The 18,700-nt window shown below is 37.3% G+C and overlaps 1 protein-coding gene across 1 annotated transcript in view; it reads left to right on the top strand.

The window, feature by feature from the left end:
* Window positions 1-7,050: 7,050 nt before the first annotated feature.
* Window positions 7,051-18,700, top strand: part of LOC149460862 (uncharacterized) — a 98,171-nt gene continuing 86,521 nt past the window's right edge. The window contains exon 1 of the mRNA XM_089679172.1: window positions 7,051-7,348. Coding sequence (XP_089535298.1) covers window positions 7,051-7,348 — 298 coding nt within the window. The remainder of the gene's footprint in view (window positions 7,349-18,700) is intronic.

Here is an 18,700-nt window from a genome sequence, read left to right as displayed (position 1 = left end):
CTATCTAGAAGTTGAGTCCTGATATCATTGGCAGCTAATCTGAATTTGCAATTACAGTGAAGATGCAAATACTGTGAGTAGGGGATAGACTGAAGAAGTGGTCTTGGGAGGAAGTTGTTGGCCCTAAGTATGGTGTTACTGGTGGATGGTTTTCTATATAAATTGCTAGCTAATGTCCCATCTGGAGTTGTCTATTTCCACATCTAAAAAGGTGATTTTATTCCTGTCAAAGACATTGTGAAAGTAAGAGTGTAACAATTGGTATTCATGATTCTGAGACATTCCTGGAGCATATCAATTGGACCATCCCATAATAAAAATACATTGTCTATATATCTAAGCCAAATCAAAATGTGTTCTGAAAAGGTAGCAAACTCAACAGACAACAAAAAATGATGTTCCCATTCCTCCAGGTACAGGTTAGCACAACATGTCTCCATCATTATGCCCTGTACCTGGAGGAAATGGGAACCATCAAACATGAAGGTATTATGGTGTAATATGAAGCTGAGAAGCTCCAACACATAATCAAATAGATCCTCCGAATGTGCAGTACTTTGGGCAAAAAAGTTTTTTATGACCCTAAGGCCTTTAGCATGAGAGATGAAACAATAAAGCACTTCAACATTAATAGTGATGAAGAAGGCATTAGAGGGAAGGGTAAGATTTTTCAGTAGTGATGAGGAAGGCATTAGAGGGATTGGTAAGGTTTTCAATAGATTGCAAAAAATGTAAAGTGTCCCTCACATAAAATAGTAAACAGATCACAGAGAGAAAAGTATCAATACTTGCTGGCATTTTCTGAAATACTGGCATTCCCTGATATAATAGACCTTCCAGGGGATCTGTCAATGATTTATGAATCTTCTAAAGAGCATAAAATGCTGGAACCTTGGGGTATTGATTATTCAAAAACTCCCAGGTTGTGTAGATATTAATCCCCTGTTGAGGCCACTGTTGATTAAGGCATAATATTGAGCATTGGATCAATCCAACCAGGAAGAGGAAATAGGTTGATACCAGCTGGCATTGTTTAAAATTTTTAAGCACATTCCTTTATAATCATCAGAATTTATGACTACTACATTTCCTCCCTAATCTGCTGGTTTAATGACTAAAGATTTATTTTTGGCCAGATTATCAAGAGCGATACATTGTGTGGAAGATAAATTAGAGTCTGAATGGAAAGGTAAATGAATGGATTTTATAGGTTTGCTCGTACATTAAAAAAAAGCAGCTACAGTAGGAATAGAATAGACTGAGGGGAATTTTTCTTAAGTACCTGCAGCTGATCAGGTTTGATGATGTCAGTAGTTTCTGACAGTCCACTGTCAAGATCAATTTCATCGATCAAATCCTGAGTATTGCTTTCTTCATATAGTAGGGTTAAATCACAGAGTGCTCTGCATTCTTGAATTGTTAAACCTTAAGAATTGTCATAATCGGATTGTCTCATAAAGGAAAGCTGCAAAATTCTTTTGTGGACAAACAGCTGAAGATCCTCGAGAATAGAAAATGTATCTAGGCTGACTAGGGGACAAAAACTCAGACCAAGAGGAAGGAGATCAACCTCATCATCAGAAAGCTGATATGATGATAGGTTGATTACCTTCAGTTCAGGAAATGGAGATGTCAGAGGTTATACATTTGGGTGTTGCCCCAAGGGTATGAGGGGGTACACCCATTTTCTCACCATCAGATGTATAAGAATGTGTATCCAGAGAACCATCACCAAGACTTCCTAGACCAGATTGTGCAGGCTCTTTTATTCTGTACAAATAAAATGTTGGTACTTTTAGATTTTTTCATATACTTTGGTACCTTAAAGTCCATAGCTCCCCATCTTTCACGTTTGTGGTGTTTACTTTTGGGATGTTATACTGTCATTTAATCCATGGGAGGTCAGGAACAGATTCTATTTCTATTGGCATATTGGTCTATATATGCCACTAACACTACATAGTGAGGTATTCACATGCACAGTTTCCATGCATTTTTCATGATGAGAGCCATACCTGTCAAGCAGAGGACAAACTAAAAAGTTTGGCCAAATGCAACAAAAACAACTGCAGACCTTTATATAATATCGCTGTTGGGTGTGATGTTTGGTGCAAGGTGCATTGATGATATGCTAACTCAACAAAGCAGTGTATGTACAGTCCTCATTAAGGCCTGGAGATTCAGTGGCTTTAAGCAGATGTATTCAACGGGTTTCCTTTTGTAATAGCATCTTGTTCCAATCAAATTTGCAATGATAGTCTCCAAGGCCCAGAATGTCAATGTAGGAACATGATAGTTGTAAGCATGAATAATATGCCTACCTATAGGAGAGTGAATTTTACCTGAAGTACGGTAGCCGCCTGAATGTGTTCTTTAATTCTGTGCCAAAATTCACTTTTAGTTTTCCCAATATAGAATGCTCCACATGGGCAATTTAATAAATAGACAACTCCTTGCGTAAAACAATTGACAGAATGTTTGGGTAGATGTTTGTGACCATTAGATAATATGGAAAATCTCGATGCACAGATAAATTGACACCAGTCACACCCAGCGCAGGGGTAAGACCCCGTAAAGAAAGGTGATAAACCTGGGGAAAAGATTGAAAAGAGCTAGAAACCAGCCTGTCTCTTATAGAGGGTGCTCTTCTGTAGGTGAACAGGGGTTTAGGGGGACTAATTTGAGAAATTCTAGAATCAGACCTAAGTAAGTTTTAATATTTCTCAACATATTTTTTTACAATGTTGATGATTAAAGGTCGTAATGATCCTAAGAAATTGTTTGACGTTGTAACAGATTTGGTTCTATTGCCAAACAGAATATGAAAAAGGGACTGATTCTAAGTTCGGTTAAATGCAGGATTTTAAGTATCCCCTATCTAGAAGTTGAGTCCTGATATCATTGGCAGCTAATCTGAATTTGCAATTACAGTGAAGATGCAAATACTGTGAGTAGGGGATAGACTGAAGAAGTGGTCTTGGGAGGAAGTTGTTGGCCCTAAGTATGGTGTTACTGGTGGATGGTTTTCTATATAAATTGCTAGCTAATGTCCCATCTGGAGTTGTCTATTTCCACATCTAAAAAGGTGATTTTATTCCTGTCAAAGACATTGTGAAAGTAAGAGTGTAACAATTGGTATTCATGATTCTGAGACATTCCTGGAGCATATCAATTGGACCATCCCATAATAAAAATACATTGTCTATATATCTAAGCCAAATCAAAATGTGTTCTGAAAAGGTAGCAAACTCAACAGACAACAAAAAATGATGTTCCCATTCCTCCAGGTACAGGTTAGCACAACATGTCTCCATCATTATGCCCTGTACCTGGAGGAAATGGGAACCATCAAACATGAAGGTATTATGGTGTAATATGAAGCTGAGAAGCTCCAACACATAATCAAATAGATCCTCCGAATGTGCAGTACTTTGGGCAAAAAAGTTTTTTATGACCCTAAGGCCTTTAGCATGAGAGATGAAACAATAAAGCACTTCAACATTAATAGTGATGAAGAAGGCATTAGAGGGAAGGGTAAGATTTTTCAGTAGTGATGAGGAAGGCATTAGAGGGATTGGTAAGGTTTTCAATAGATTGCAAAAAATGTAAAGTGTCCCTCACATAAAATAGTAAACAGATCACAGAGAGAAAAGTATCAATACTTGCTGGCATTTTCTGAAATACTGGCATTCCCTGATATAATAGACCTTCCAGGGGATCTGTCAATGATTTATGAATCTTCTAAAGAGCATAAAATGCTGGAACCTTGGGGTATTGATTATTCAAAAACTCCCAGGTTGTGTAGATATTAATCCCCTGTTGAGGCCACTGTTGATTAAGGCATAATATTGAGCATTGGATCAATCCAACCAGGAAGAGGAAATAGGTTGATACCAGCTGGCATTGTTTAAAATTTTTAAGCACATTCCTTTATAATCATCAGAATTTATGACTACTACATTTCCTCCCTAATCTGCTGGTTTAATGACTAAAGATTTATTTTTGGCCAGATTATCAAGAGCGATACATTGTGTGGAAGATAAATTAGAGTCTGAATGGAAAGGTAAATGAATGGATTTTATAGGTTTGCTCGTACATTAAAAAAAAGCAGCTACAGTAGGAATAGAATAGACTGAGGGGAATTTTTCTTAAGTACCTGCAGCTGATCAGGTTTGATGATGTCAGTAGTTTCTGACAGTCCACTGTCAAGATCAATTTCATCGATCAAATCCTGAGTATTGCTTTCTTCATATAGTAGGGTTAAATCACAGAGTGCTCTGCATTCTTGAATTGTTAAACCTTAAGAATTGTCATAATCGGATTGTCTCATAAAGGAAAGCTGCAAAATTCTTTTGTGGACAAACAGCTGAAGATCCTCGAGAATAGAAAATGTATCTAGGCTGACTAGGGGACAAAAACTCAGACCAAGAGGAAGGAGATCAACCTCATCATCAGAAAGCTGATATGATGATAGGTTGATTACCTTCAGTTCAGGAAATGGAGATGTCAGAGGTTATACATTTGGGTGTTGCCCCAAGGGTATGAGGGGGTACACCCATTTTCTCACCATCAGATGTATAAGAATGTGTATCCAGAGAACCATCACCAAGACTTCCTAGACCAGATTGTGCAGGCTCTTTTATTCTGTACAAATAAAATGTTGGTACTTTTAGATTTTTTCATATACTTTGGTACCTTAAAGTCCATAGCTCCCCATCTTTCACGTTTGTGGTGTTTACTTTTGGGATGTTATACTGTCATTTAATCCATGGGAGGTCAGGAACAGATTCTATTTCTATTGGCATATTGGTCTATATATGCCACTAACACTACATAGTGAGGTATTCACATGCACAGTTTCCATGCATTTTTCATGATGAGAGCCATACCTGTCAAGCAGAGGACAAACTAAAAAGTTTGGCCAAATGCAACAAAAACAACTGCAGACCTTTATATAATATCGCTGTTGGGTGTGATGTTTGGTGCAAGGTGCATTGATGATATGCTAACTCAACAAAGCAGTGTATGTACATTTAAAAAAAAAACTTTTTAATTTTTTTGTTTTTCCTTCCATTTGTTGTCATTTCTTCTAAAGGATATATATGAACACTAGCAGCATGTTCAAGGAGTGAAAGTCATCTTTATACTGAATCCATGTCACAAACTAATAAGGCTGGGAATGATGGTTAATTTTCCTATTAATGAGAATAATCACATTTAATAAATATTCCTAAGTCTTGATCCTGGGTCACTGTCATTGGATCTCTATTCTTCAATCAAGCAAGATCATGGTTAATATAAGGATACAGTGGAATACATAACGTCTAGAAAATGTAACAACCCAGCACCTAGGAGGAGTTTTCATTTAATAAGAACTAACCCATTTAGAAAAGATGCTAAATATATAAAAAAAAATTAGTGTGCAAAACAGAAAAATAACTTTTAAATGTATGAGAGATATAGCTTGCCTAAACCTATTTAAATGTAGGGGAAAGAATCCCAAATAGTGTCTCTCTAAGTTATTTTAATAGTAAAAACATATGGCTGAGAGTTTTACATTAGAATGAATAATGCACGCGGACGCAAGCTCATTTTACTTTGGAAAATGCAAAAAAGAAGAGAGCCGGGTAAATTGTAATGGCAAAGTGCACCCCCAATAATAGCCATTAGGTGACCACAGTGCACGTGCCAGGATAATGGGGTAACACTACCATTGTGTGCATAGGAATTTTAGGAAAACCTGCCACATGTTCATTGACCAGCCACTGCTTCTGCACGTAGCTCAAGCGCCTCTCCTCTTTCTGTGGACATATGAATTACTTTTAATTAGAGTGAGTTTCTCATGCTTTGATCACTTTTATTCATTTATTTTGTATTTTTGCAAGCTAATCTAATTTCCAACTTAAATAGTTATCCTGCCTACCCACATAATTTGTCGGCTGGCTTATGTTTTTGCCTGTTAGAGGAACAGTGCCCTTGGAGATCAATGTCATTCATTGCAGAACCCTGCTGTGCTGACATCTTAGTTTACATTTTTAATTAGAATTGTCTGTAAATCAGTTTGATAATCTTCTGAAATCAACACTCCCGCATTTCAAGACCTTCATTAACCCAGCAGAAAGTTTAATGATTTGTTTCCCTACCAGCAGAAAATTACATTTCTTTATATGATTTGCCTAAACAACCCAGCAAAATGTCACTTTGCATCCATAAGCCAGCAACAGTAATCACAGAGTGGTAAACATTCAAATAAGATTTTCAAAATTAATGTTCACATTAAATGGGTTTTTAAACTTTAAATACAGAGATGTGCTTCTTAATCCATACTTTTTGGTTTATACTAAACCTCAGGGAAATGAATTTTTATTGGTTACAGATGAGCATAATAATTATGTTTCTTTAATAATTTGTAACATTTGGGGTTGTTTGATTCAGGGGCTCAAAAATAAACTCTATTTTTTCCCACATTCTGACTGATTATTTGACGTGAGGCTAGCTGCTCTGACAAACATTGCTAAATCAGACTCTCATAGCGAATCAATAGTTTTCCTTTTCTGGAACCTCAGTGCACAAAAGTTTTCAATAGTAATGGCTCCAGTACCCAAGGTAAGTATGGCATTCAGTGGGTTAGTATTATGTAGCAAAAGGCCGATCCAGATACACAGTATCTGCAGCTACAGAGGTCAGTTTTTGGGCTTGTTTTAAAGCTACATCACTGCCTTTTGGGGACATGTAAATATATTATTGTTCATAGTCTGTGCACAGCTGCACTTTAAAGGAATACACTTCACCACTCGGTTACCCCAATCTCTCTCCTCTGAAATACCCAGTATCATTCTTGGTCAGTTTAACATCCCTATTAATGTTAACAGCTCAGGCACATCTTGACTTCTCAACTTAACCTCATCTTTTGACCTAACGCAATGGACAAACACTTCCACTTACTCTAATGGTAACACCCTTGACCTTGTATTCTCCCATCTTTGCACTTCTGGCAATCTCACCAACACCCCATTTCCTCTTTCTGATCACAACCTCATCAGTTTCACAATGTTCTTGTCTGCAATTGCCTATCCATCCAAGCATCAAATGATTTCCCATAGAAACCTTTGCAACTTTAACTCTTTACTTCTCTATTCTGCTTCTAACTACTTCTATGACAAAAGCTCACCTCTGTCCTACCCTAACCTGGCCACTTTTGTCCACAACAGTTTACTCTTATCCTTACTGGATGCACTTGCTTCTCTAACTGCTCACAGAATCAGACCTCGATGTTACAAACTTGGCAAACTGACAACACCAGAAATCTCAAGAGACATAGCCATGCTCTTGAGGGACTGTGGATTAGGTAGCATCGACAGTCTAACGGCACATTAAATACTTTTGACCAGGCTACTACAGAAGTGTTTGCTAGACATTTCTCAGATGCCTACCTAATCACCTGTCTCCTGGACCCTATTCCCTCACAACTACTATGGTTACCCTCTTCCTCTATCCTATGAGCTCTCATTCACATCTTCCTACCGCATACACAGATTACCCCCCATACTTAAAAGGCCCTCACTGGACCCATCTCCTTGCTCCCATTTACCTCTAAACCTTTGGAAACTTAGTCTACCACTGACCCCTTACAGTCTGCCTTTCACTTATAGCATTCCACATAAACTGTTCCACTAAAACTCACTAACCATATACTAACTGCTTAAACCAATGGCTGCTACCTCATACCCTTACTTCTAGACCTTTCTGCTGCCTTTGATACCGTTGACCACCCACTCCTAAATAAATACCATTTCCTTGGTCTCCAAGACTCTGCTCTTTCCTGGTTCTCCTCCTATTTGCCACAGTGTTCCTTTAGTGTTACCTACAACTCTGTCTCCTCCTCTCTACTCCTTCTTCTGTAGGAGTCTCCAGAGGCTCTGTATTTGGACCCCTTCTCTTCTTTATTTACAACTCCTCTCTTGGTTGTTTGATAACCTCCCACAGTTTCTAATGTTATCATGCTGATGATACCCAAATCTATATTTCTACTCCTCATTTTGCTCCTTCATTCTCTTCTTGCATTACTAACTTTCTAAATGATAAAGACAAAAAAAGATTTTCTGGGCTGAGTGTGATAAGCTATATTCAGAGCTGCACCTATTTCACATCTGAATACAAAAATGAGCAAAATTATGTATACATAGAAACAAGTGTACTACCAGATAAACTTTAGATGAGAATCAAATAAATGAACAAATCTTGTTACGATCTCATGAGCAGTGTTCCCACTCCCCCCTCCTTTGCAAACTATGGCATTTGTAGCTGTAACTTTTAATGAACTTCAAAAGAGCCTCTTATCTTAACTAAAACACAAATAGATGCAGAGTGCAGACCTGGCCAGAGCTATAAACAGCTAATTAGTCTTGGCATGATGTCTGTTTCCAGGAACCATGAAAAACACTTCCCTCTGACCTATCGTAAAACAATAATAACTCAGGCAAGTCCTCACACATGATGTGTAAGGCCATTAAGGCTCTAGGAATGTAGAGTGTGCCATAAAATGTCTATTCCACAATGTAACAATTCCACATACAATTCATAGAATTCAACAGCAACTGGACACATTAATGTTAAGTATATATTTGAATGGAGAATATCATACCGAACACATGACTATCCTAGCACAGATGAAAGGGGAGAAAGCAGTCTCTTCCCGCCTGGGTGACAAAGGTACGCTGTGTTTGGTCCCCCTGGGTTCGAAATATAATTATGAATAATATTCTGTGATTTTCTAGAATACCACCTGCATGTATTGGAAGTTATTGATATTAGTATAAAACTGTATTTGTGAATTGGTCATAAACATGGTGGCCTCCCAGCACCCATCCATTAAACCGGATTATTGGTTAGCTGGTCTCTGGCGACACCCCTTTGATATCACAGAAAAGGGACTAACCGGATGTAGTAAGCAAGCTCTCATTTTACCATCAACCAAGGAACACCCAAGAGAGCCACAGCAACCTTTTTGCTTGGACAATTGGACTCTGCTAAAACCAAGGACTTTGCAAGTATTCTGCCTTCTTAACTCCTTTCTTTTTTTTCTTTGTTGCTTTATTGTTCTTTTTATTTCTTTGTAACATTCCTTTCTGTAAATAACTTAATTGCACCTTTTGACCTTTTCATTAATAAACTCTATTTTGAAACATACTAAAACTATCTCTAAGGCTTTTGATGCAAACTAAAGAATCCCTGTCTCATGTAGTGTTCTACTTTATATAATAAACCTCTGAATATACCTGTCTGTGGCGACAGTGTGTGTTACAGAGATTTATTGTTCACACTTATTCTTACTAATATTGTGAAGGGTTGATAGTCCCAAAGCTATCTGGTGGCAGTTTGGAGTTGAATGGTTAATTGCGTAATTAAATAACCCAGTGACAATTGCTCTCAGGCTGCTGGCACATAGATTGTGGTCCTGCCAGCTGGAAAATCTTTGTTCAGGGTGCACCTGAGAGTGGCATTGTTACGCAAATGACAGCATGGTGTGAGATTGGCTGGTCCTTTGTCAGGAGCTGGTGAGAAGAGCAGAGATCCGGCACCACGTTTGTCACACCAGGAACTTGCACATTCCATCAATCTTGTTGGATGGACTTTTTGTTTTTTTTATATATTATATATTTCATATGCAATTTATATTAAACTTTTGGACTGTTCACATCTATTTGATTCTCAGTACTTACTTAAAGTTGATCGGGTAGTGCACTTTGTTCTATGTTTATATAACTTAATAACTGATATATCAGAATGGATGTCATCACTTCCTTAAACTAAATCTTTCTAAAACAGAGCTCATGATATTCCTCCCCGCTTATGCCCTCCTCCCTGATGTTTCCATCAAGATCAATAATACAACTATCAGGTCTCTCCCCTCATGCCAGGGTACTGGGTATAATACAAAACTTTGACTTGTCCTTTCAGCCCCAAATATAATCACTGTCTAAAACGTGTAGATTTCACCTCTGTAACATCTCTTAAATCTGCCCCCTTTTATAACCAAGGAAATCACCAAGATAATCATTCACTTTATTATCTTTAGTCTTGACTGTTTCAACTCCCTTTGCATAAGCCTACTTTTACACAGGCTCTACCCCCTTCAGTCTTTATTAAATACTACTGCCAGAATCCCGTATGTTACCAACCGCTCAGTGTCCATCACGCCTCTCTGCCAATCCTGCCACTGGCTTCCAATTACGCAACAAATGAATTAAAAATGTTAACAACAACATACAAAGCCATTCACAGCTCTGCCCCAGGCTACATCACCAATCTTGGCTCAATATCACCCAGCTCCCTTCTCTCCTGCTCCCATGCTCGCCTCCAGGACTTCTCCAAACTCCTCCCACCCTCTGGATCTCTGTCCACCTTTAGGCAATCCCCCAAAACTCATCTATTCAGGGAAGCCTATCCTGCCTCCACCTTACGACTAAACCTTTATTTCTTCTATCAGCTCACCCTTCACAGTTATTAACTTTTGTACCACTTGCCCCACCTTATTAGATTGTAAGATTTTATGAGCAGGGCCCTCCTAACCCTCTTGTACTGTATTGTATTGTATTGTATTGTAAATCCTGAAAAATAATAATGACACTATATTTAATCATTCAACTGACTCATTTGAATAGTATACAATGACAAGTAATATGAATAGTTAAGAGCTGAAATTGCACTAATCCTTTAATGTTAAGTTTGAGAAAGTTAAGGGTTTTTTGTCTTTGAGACTTTTTAATTTATTTTATAATATAATATAGATTTGGGTTACCCTAATAAAATGGTAAAATGATACAAACTATTCCTTTGCTACTTTAGATGGCTGTGTGAACCTTTGTATTTTTTTTTTTTTTTGCATGATGGGACACACTCAATAACAATGCATTATAATAATATAATAAAATGCATAACAATCTCTATGACAATGGACAGAAACACAAGGGATAATAACAGAAATAATTCTTGGTATACTGTAGATGCATGTTACAATATTTATATGGGTAAAGGCTCCAACACATACTTCTGGTGTTTTCTAATATCCAGGTGAAAGTATAACTGCATTTTAATTTCACATGTTTAATTGCATAACTAACTCAAGTTTAACATTCATTGCAATGAAAAGAGTATACAAGGAGCTTGCAAACTTTATAGGATTGAGATTACAGTGCACATTCAGAGAGAAGTTGGACCCGACAGTGAAGATCTTGGAGGAGAAGCTGTGCAGCAGTGAGTGGGACACATTTGTGGAGTTCTTCATGGAGCAGAAACAGGTAAGTATAAGACCTGTAGGGGTGCTGGAGGCAAATAAATATAACTGCATTGAAAGTGCAGTTACACTTCAACTTGTAAACTACTGTGAGTTAGATAACTAAGATGTGAGGAGTATAGTCATCAGCCACCATGAATTCATCATTTTTTCCTGCATATTTTACATGTAAAATAGATTATCATTGATATAAATAATTGTTTCAGTGTATGTTAATGTATTAAAAATGATGTGTCCATGTAGTGTTAATAATGTGCATGGGGCAATGATGTTTGCTACATAAACCACTACTTATTAATTTACTGTTGTCATGGAAAAGGTAAATAGATTAGAGTAGGTACCATTATCGCTCTTAAAATCTTACTCTAAAGCAGTGGTCTCCAAACTTCAGCCCGTGGGCCGAATGCGGCCCTTTGCTTGCCTCTATCTTGCCCTCAGGGTACCCCCCACTGACACCAACAAGGAGGCACCATTTTTTTCCACAGCACCAGCTATGGGGCATTTTTCCTTCCACTGACACCAATGATGGGGCACAATTCCTCCCACTGAAATAAACAATTAGGTACTATTCCTCCAACTAATAGCAAGGATGGAGCACTATTCCTCCAACTAATACCAAGGATGGGGCATTATTCCTTCCTCTGATACCAATGATAAGGTATTATTCCTCTCTCTGACACCAATGATGGAGCACTATTTCTCCCTCTGACACCAATGATGGAGCACTATTTCTCCCCCTGCCACCAATGAAGGGGCACTATTCCTCCCACTGTCACCAATGATGGGGCACTATTCCTCCCACTGTCATCAATGATGGAGCACTATTCATCCCACTGACATCAATGATGGGGCACTGTTGCTCCAACTAATACCAATGATGGGGAACTATTCCTCCCACTGATACCAATGATGGGGCAATATTGCTCCCACTAATACCAGTAATGGGGCACTATTCCTTCCATTGACTACAAGCACTATGTAATTTTTTTTTTTTAGGCTTACTGACGTTGGGACATTTTCTACTCTCACTGGGCACTCTGGTCCTCCTAAAGTCTGAAGGCTCTAAAGACAAAACCAGTATTCCACATAGACCCCGTGTGACTGTTACAGTACCCAAAAGAGCATCCATAAATTGTTTATGAAAATATATCATTTATCATATATTTTTAAAATACAATACTGTTACAATCTGTAAGATAAACAATATCAGGCCTTTAAATAACAATGAAATGCACCACAGGCAAAACAAAAAAAGGAAACACAGACAAATGTAATTATGGCTGCTGCAATCCGCAAAATGTGTCTAACTTCCACATATGTGTACCCTATAAATGTGTATATATACCACACTGCCAAAATTGTGAATCAAAATTATGAAACAGTTTGCCACACATAAAAGTGCAAAAAATAAATAAATGAACAACACCAGAAAATATAACTAATATCCAATGTATCAATAAGTCCCATTCAAATAATAGTTGCTTAAAAAACAAAAAGGTAGGTGAACAGGTGCTGATGCCATTAGTAACAGATAAACATGTGACCACTTCAAGATGTTCCAGGTGACCTACATGGATTTACATTCACCACAATAGATGGATCTTCTATTTACTAGATACTGTAGGTCTCACTGCATTTTTTTATTGGACCCACTGTGTATCTTGACCATTCACATATACCAGGATGCGATTCCTTCCAATGCAATACACTGCCATTCAAAAAACAGTATCAGGGAAAAGGTTAATAGCGCAAAGCATCCTACTTTATGAAACCATATAAAACCTTACAATTACACTGCACTCACATGTATATTTGCCTGAAGAGCCAGCACCAGGTACATACAGCGCTTATGGTTAAAATGACTGCTGCTAGGCAGTGTTCACCAGCCGATATGTTGCAGCCTGCCCCTGAAGCGCAAGCCAGCTTCAAGAATCAGACCGCCTCCCAGCTATAAGTCTAAGACCATAGTCCCATTGAAATCCCATGGGGAGAAAATGTCCTAGAGCAACTCCCCTAGTTTCGAATCCGCTGCACCACTGGCCACATGGGAAAATCTATTAAGGCTTATAACAACAATACATAAAAACATTGTAATGAATGTGATCCAAGTAATATAATCACAAATGAAAGAACATAGGTTCATTTCAAAGTCAACATTGCATTAATCATAAATGTAACCCATATAAATGTAACATATCTATTTCACAGACGTGGTTTGAAACTTGTTGTATCATTCAATATATTTGCATGTAAATAATATTTCCAACACATCTCTGTTTGTAAAATAGATGTGTCCTAATTACCTCCTTGGGAATTATGGACCCCACAGCAAGGATTTATTGATTATTTTTGATGCTGGTGGCTTGTATCCTATAATGAATTATAAATTTTGTCAAACGTGCCTCCTTAAAAGTTTTTATGGGTTTAAGGGATAGAAGACTGTTGAGTGATTTTTAGTCAGCTGTGTAAGCAAACTTATGATTAAGCCCTAAAATGTGTGAAACACGTTGGTCACGTAGCCTCAGGTTTCCAGTTTGGTGGTGTAGGTTATCTCTGCATGCCCATTAAAACATGGTTATTTTTACATGTCATCATTGTGCAGCCTGATTTCTTTGATTTGCAAGAGGAGCTTTCACATGGCACTTTTGGTGCAGTGATTCACACACAGATTGTCTAAATGCTCCTTTTGTTGATCATATTTTAACTCAACAAACAGCTGTTAAGCAGTTTGGCAGGGAGAATGAAGGAGCAAATCTCTAGTGTCTAATCTCTACATATAATATTATATAGAAAATATTTAACAGGGAGCTTGTAAATATATGAAATTTGCATAAAAATTACTACGATAATAACTAAAAATATGCAGTTATTGAAAATATTCATATTTCCTTTACAGAGAACTCAACCATATCTTCCTTAATTATTTAAAAGCATTTTAGACAAAAGTTAAATTAGATGATTAATATCTGCACATCATTCTCAGAGGGGCTGTAGATTCTCAATCCTTGCCAATGTTGCTTAAAATTAGATATAATTGGCTTTTACTCTTCTCATTTACAGAGATTTATAGTTTTTTTTTATATTTATACATTTAATATAGCAGATAATAAATAATTGTAAAATTATTTAATAATTTTAATTGGATAAATATGGAATACTAAATATCAATATTAGATGTTACTTGCATCTGTCAGGAAGGTGTGTAAGGTATATTACTTGTAAGGACACCCCCCCCTTCCCCTTGTTGGTTAAGAAGGAAATTCCTTTACTAGTGGATTAACAGTCTGCTAGTCTGCTTTTTAATTTGAAATCCCAGTGTGCTTTTTAAAAAAAGGATTGTTTGGTACACAGTACTATTTTTTCGATTTTTACATTTAAAAGATTTATGTTACTGAACTTAATGAATGCTCCTAAAAGTGTGATACTAAACTTTGGAAGTTCTTTCTACCCCGATGATGAAGAAGTATTTAAGGTTGATAAGTTGTGTATGTTTTTAATGAGATCATAATTGTAAAAGGACTAGGCTACACTATATGGGCTGATTGGCTGTTTTTCAGGATCTCAGGCAAATATAAAGATCTCAGGCTTCACCTGACCCCCTATGATCTCCTTATTTCACTCGGGAAATAAAAATCCCTTTTCACACAGAATTGTAATTATTGTAATACACAACATATTCTCTGAAATTCATAAAGACTGGATTTAGCAGACAGAATTTATGGAAAGTGTCTCAGAGGCAGAGAAGATAGAACAGAATGCACCAAATTTAGGTACCTGTCTGGGTCTGGCAATTGATTTTGGCAGAATGAGAGAATGGATAAGGAAATTATATAGTTTACCCTTTGCAGCAATCATGGTTAATGGGGATTTATCAGAGTATTTCGGGATGCTAAATGGAACAAGACAGGGATGCCCTCTGTCTCCACTTTTATATGTTTTGTCACTAGAATCTCTATTGTCTACAATAAGGAGTAATACGGATATAAAGGGAATAGGGAAAGGAGACACAGAGCATAAGGTGTCAGCTTATGCGGATGATATGTTGTTTTATGTGGGGAACCGTAGGATAACATTGCCAAATTTAATGAAATCACTGAAAGAGTATGGGGAGATATCAAATTTAAAAATTAATCCAACAAAAACAGAGATCTTAAATATAAATTTTCCAAATAGAGAGAAAAATAGGCTACAAGAGGAATTTCCCTTTGTTTAGAGAGAAAAATGGTGATTGTTCCAAAAAATTTATAGAAATTTCAAATGATACCAATTAAACTACCAGAAGTATACTTCAGAATAATTAAAAATATGATAGTAAGATATATTTGGAGGGATACAAAACCAAGAATAAGTCATGACATTTTATGTAGAAATAAAGAGAAAGGTGGACTGAGAGTACCAGATTTAGAAAGGTATTATAACTCGGTACTAATGGTGAGAATATATGACTGGACACATAATGCAAATGGGAAAAGCTGGGTTAAGATTGAAAATATATTAAGTAATACCAATTTAAGCAGAATTGTACGGTTGCCCACACAATATTGAGGATTACCAGATGGTACAAGTTCATGCACATTAAATGTTTTGAGAGATTGGGATATATTGCACAGACAGATGGGATGGGAATTTAATTCACTGTTAATGCTTTTAGGGTCCACAGAGTTTTTTCCCCTGGGTAAAGAAGATATCACAGCGAAGTGGATTAAGAAGGAGGATGCACAATCAAGGGATATAATGGTGGAGGAGGAAATGGGTTCACTTAAGAAATTGAAAAAAAAGGGAGAAAACACTTTATAGGGAAGCTTCCAAAACCTCTAAGAACAAGAGAGGATTGGAATCCCTTTGAGCGTTTATTAGACATACGGGGAAATGGGAAACACGGAACTTCTAAAATATTTAAGATTCTCACTGAAATAAACACAGATATAAGGCCACCATATATAGAAAAATGGGAAAGGGATATAGGTGTAATAATAGATGTGGAAAACAGTGAAAAATGTATAGATTAATACATGAAAATGTAAATATGCAGGAGGTGGAAATGAACTACAAGTGTATGGCAAGATGGTATATTACACCGAGTGTGGAGCATAGATTGAGCGGAGATAATTCACCTTTGTGGTGGCGGGGATGTGGAGGCAGAAGCACTATGTATCACATATGGTGGGAGTGTCCGAAAATACAGGAGTATTGGGAGAAATAGTGAACTTGATTCACAAAATTACGGCGGCTGACATTATATTAGACCCAGGACTTGCCTTTTTCACAGTACCAAGCTTTCAGTCAAAAAATATAAAACATCTGGTGTATTGTATTATATGAATGCAGCAAAGGGTTTGATTCCCAAGTTCTGGAGGAGACAGGAGGTGCCAAAAATAAAAGATTGGCTTGAAAGAGTAGATCAAATATGTAAAATGGAGAAACTTTACCATATAAATGAAGATAAGATGGAGAGGTATCATATAAGATGGAATAAATGGGAGGAATTTAAAAAGTCAAAGTTAAAAATAGAGTTTACGGGGGGACTAATATAAAATATTATGGTTACACTTTCTTCTTTTCTCTTCTTTTCTTCTCTTTTGAGGATCTCCAGAAAGAAACAAAAAAATGCAGAGTGGGGAGGAGCTGGTCGGGGGGGGGGGGGGGGGGGGGGGGGGATGTGTGTTTTTTTTTAGTCAGGGGGTTAGGGGGGGGGGGGGGAGGGAGAAAAGTAGATATGTTAAAGGTATTGAAATTGTGTCAATATCAATGTTTTAAAAGTGGATGTTTGTACAATTTATATATTTGAAAATCAATAAATATTTAAAATAAAAAAAAGGCAATTCTTTTCTATTTGTCTCACACCTCTTCTGAGTAAAACTGTCTCTCTACTCTTATCACACTTTGGTGCGAATGCAGTTAAAATTGTCACACATCTCATTTGAGGGGAACTGGAGCATTATTGTATTTGCTATTGTATTTGGCGCAATGCTTATAAAATGCCACAGGTTCTTCTAAGAGGAACTGAAACATTAAGCTTTCTATTGTATTTGGCACATTGGTTTTAAATGTCACACTTCTTTTCCACTCTAACCATCCTATTGCACTTTGGCGCAATGCTGATATGATTGTCACAGCCCACTTTCTGAGGGAAACTGGTGCTCTATTATTCCTATTACAATTTGGCACAATGCTTATCTAACCAACATACGCATCACTGTGCATTTGCACTTCAATTTGGAGTGATGTTGTTCTATCTGGCGTATGGATCTCTGTGGAGAACTGGCGCTCTTTCTTTTTAAGGAAATCCATCAAGGTAACATCTTCCATGGGGACTTATCAAATTACAGTACCGAGTCATCAAAATCCCTATTTGAAGAATATTATTGACTCCAATAGTAGTGAAATTATTCCTATTGAAGATATCCCTGAGTCTCAACAACTTAAGCCTAATAGAACGATTTCTATTACATTGTCCACTGAACAAAACGGAAGGAAAAAAAAAATTAAAAAAAAGAAAAAAGTGTTTAAAACATTTTAAAAACAAACAAAACAAATTACTAACTAATTAAATCATTAAATAAGTAAATAATGGCACTATCTAAATGACACTGTCAATAACACTGCTACTAACAATCTCTGCCACTCAGCAGACTAGACCAAGTCCTAATCTGATTAATCTTTATTTTTTTCAACAGACCTTTACATGTGTACATATTTTTTTGGATCTATTCTGTCTTCATTTTTCAGTTTCCCAAGCAATTAGTTGTCATTATTTCATTTTGATTTTGGAGCAATCAATGCGACAAAATAGAAAAGTGTCTCAAATAAGAACTAGCTGAATTTGACGCATGACTCACAGATAAGAAGAAAAGTGCCTAAAAATGGTTAATGAGTTTGGAGCAATGAATTAACAAAGGCTATTAACAAGAAAGTGGTACAGGACCTTTATTGAATTTTCCCACTTACAGTATGTCTTAAAAATCCTTACTTGTTGACTGCTTCGATTTAACTGATAACCCTTACAGATGTGCAATGAGAGAGAAAAGAGAGACAGACTTGGCTGGATTGAGGGGGTGTCCTGGTGTTCCTGAGTGGTTGCTTAACTCCTTCCCCTGCCTGCACTCAGAGCTGGGACAAGGAGAAAGCCTGGAGCAGGAAGAGGGGAAGCGGCGGGGAGGAAAGAACCGGGAGGAGGTGAGCTGTGTTGTGTTCTCTGGGCTGTCCCTCCTGTTGTCCATGCAGCAGCAGATCACTGATAGATCGTATGGGACTGCACATACACACAGTATGATTACCACCCCCTACCTCCTCCAAGGGCTGTTCATCTCTGGCTGTTCATCTCTTTCATCACAGCAGGAAATGTGGGTAGGGGGTGGTAATCATACTGTGTGTGTGTGTGTGTGTACAGTCCCATATGATCTA

This window comes from Staurois parvus, unplaced genomic scaffold (assembly GCF_062004578.1).
Source record: "Staurois parvus isolate SC_StPar_1 unplaced genomic scaffold, SC_StPar_1.0 ptg000218l, whole genome shotgun sequence".
Classification (NCBI taxonomy): Eukaryota; Metazoa; Chordata; class Amphibia; order Anura; family Ranidae; genus Staurois; species Staurois parvus.
Note: the sequence above shows the minus strand (reverse complement) of the source record. Positions and strands in the feature narration are given on the sequence as shown.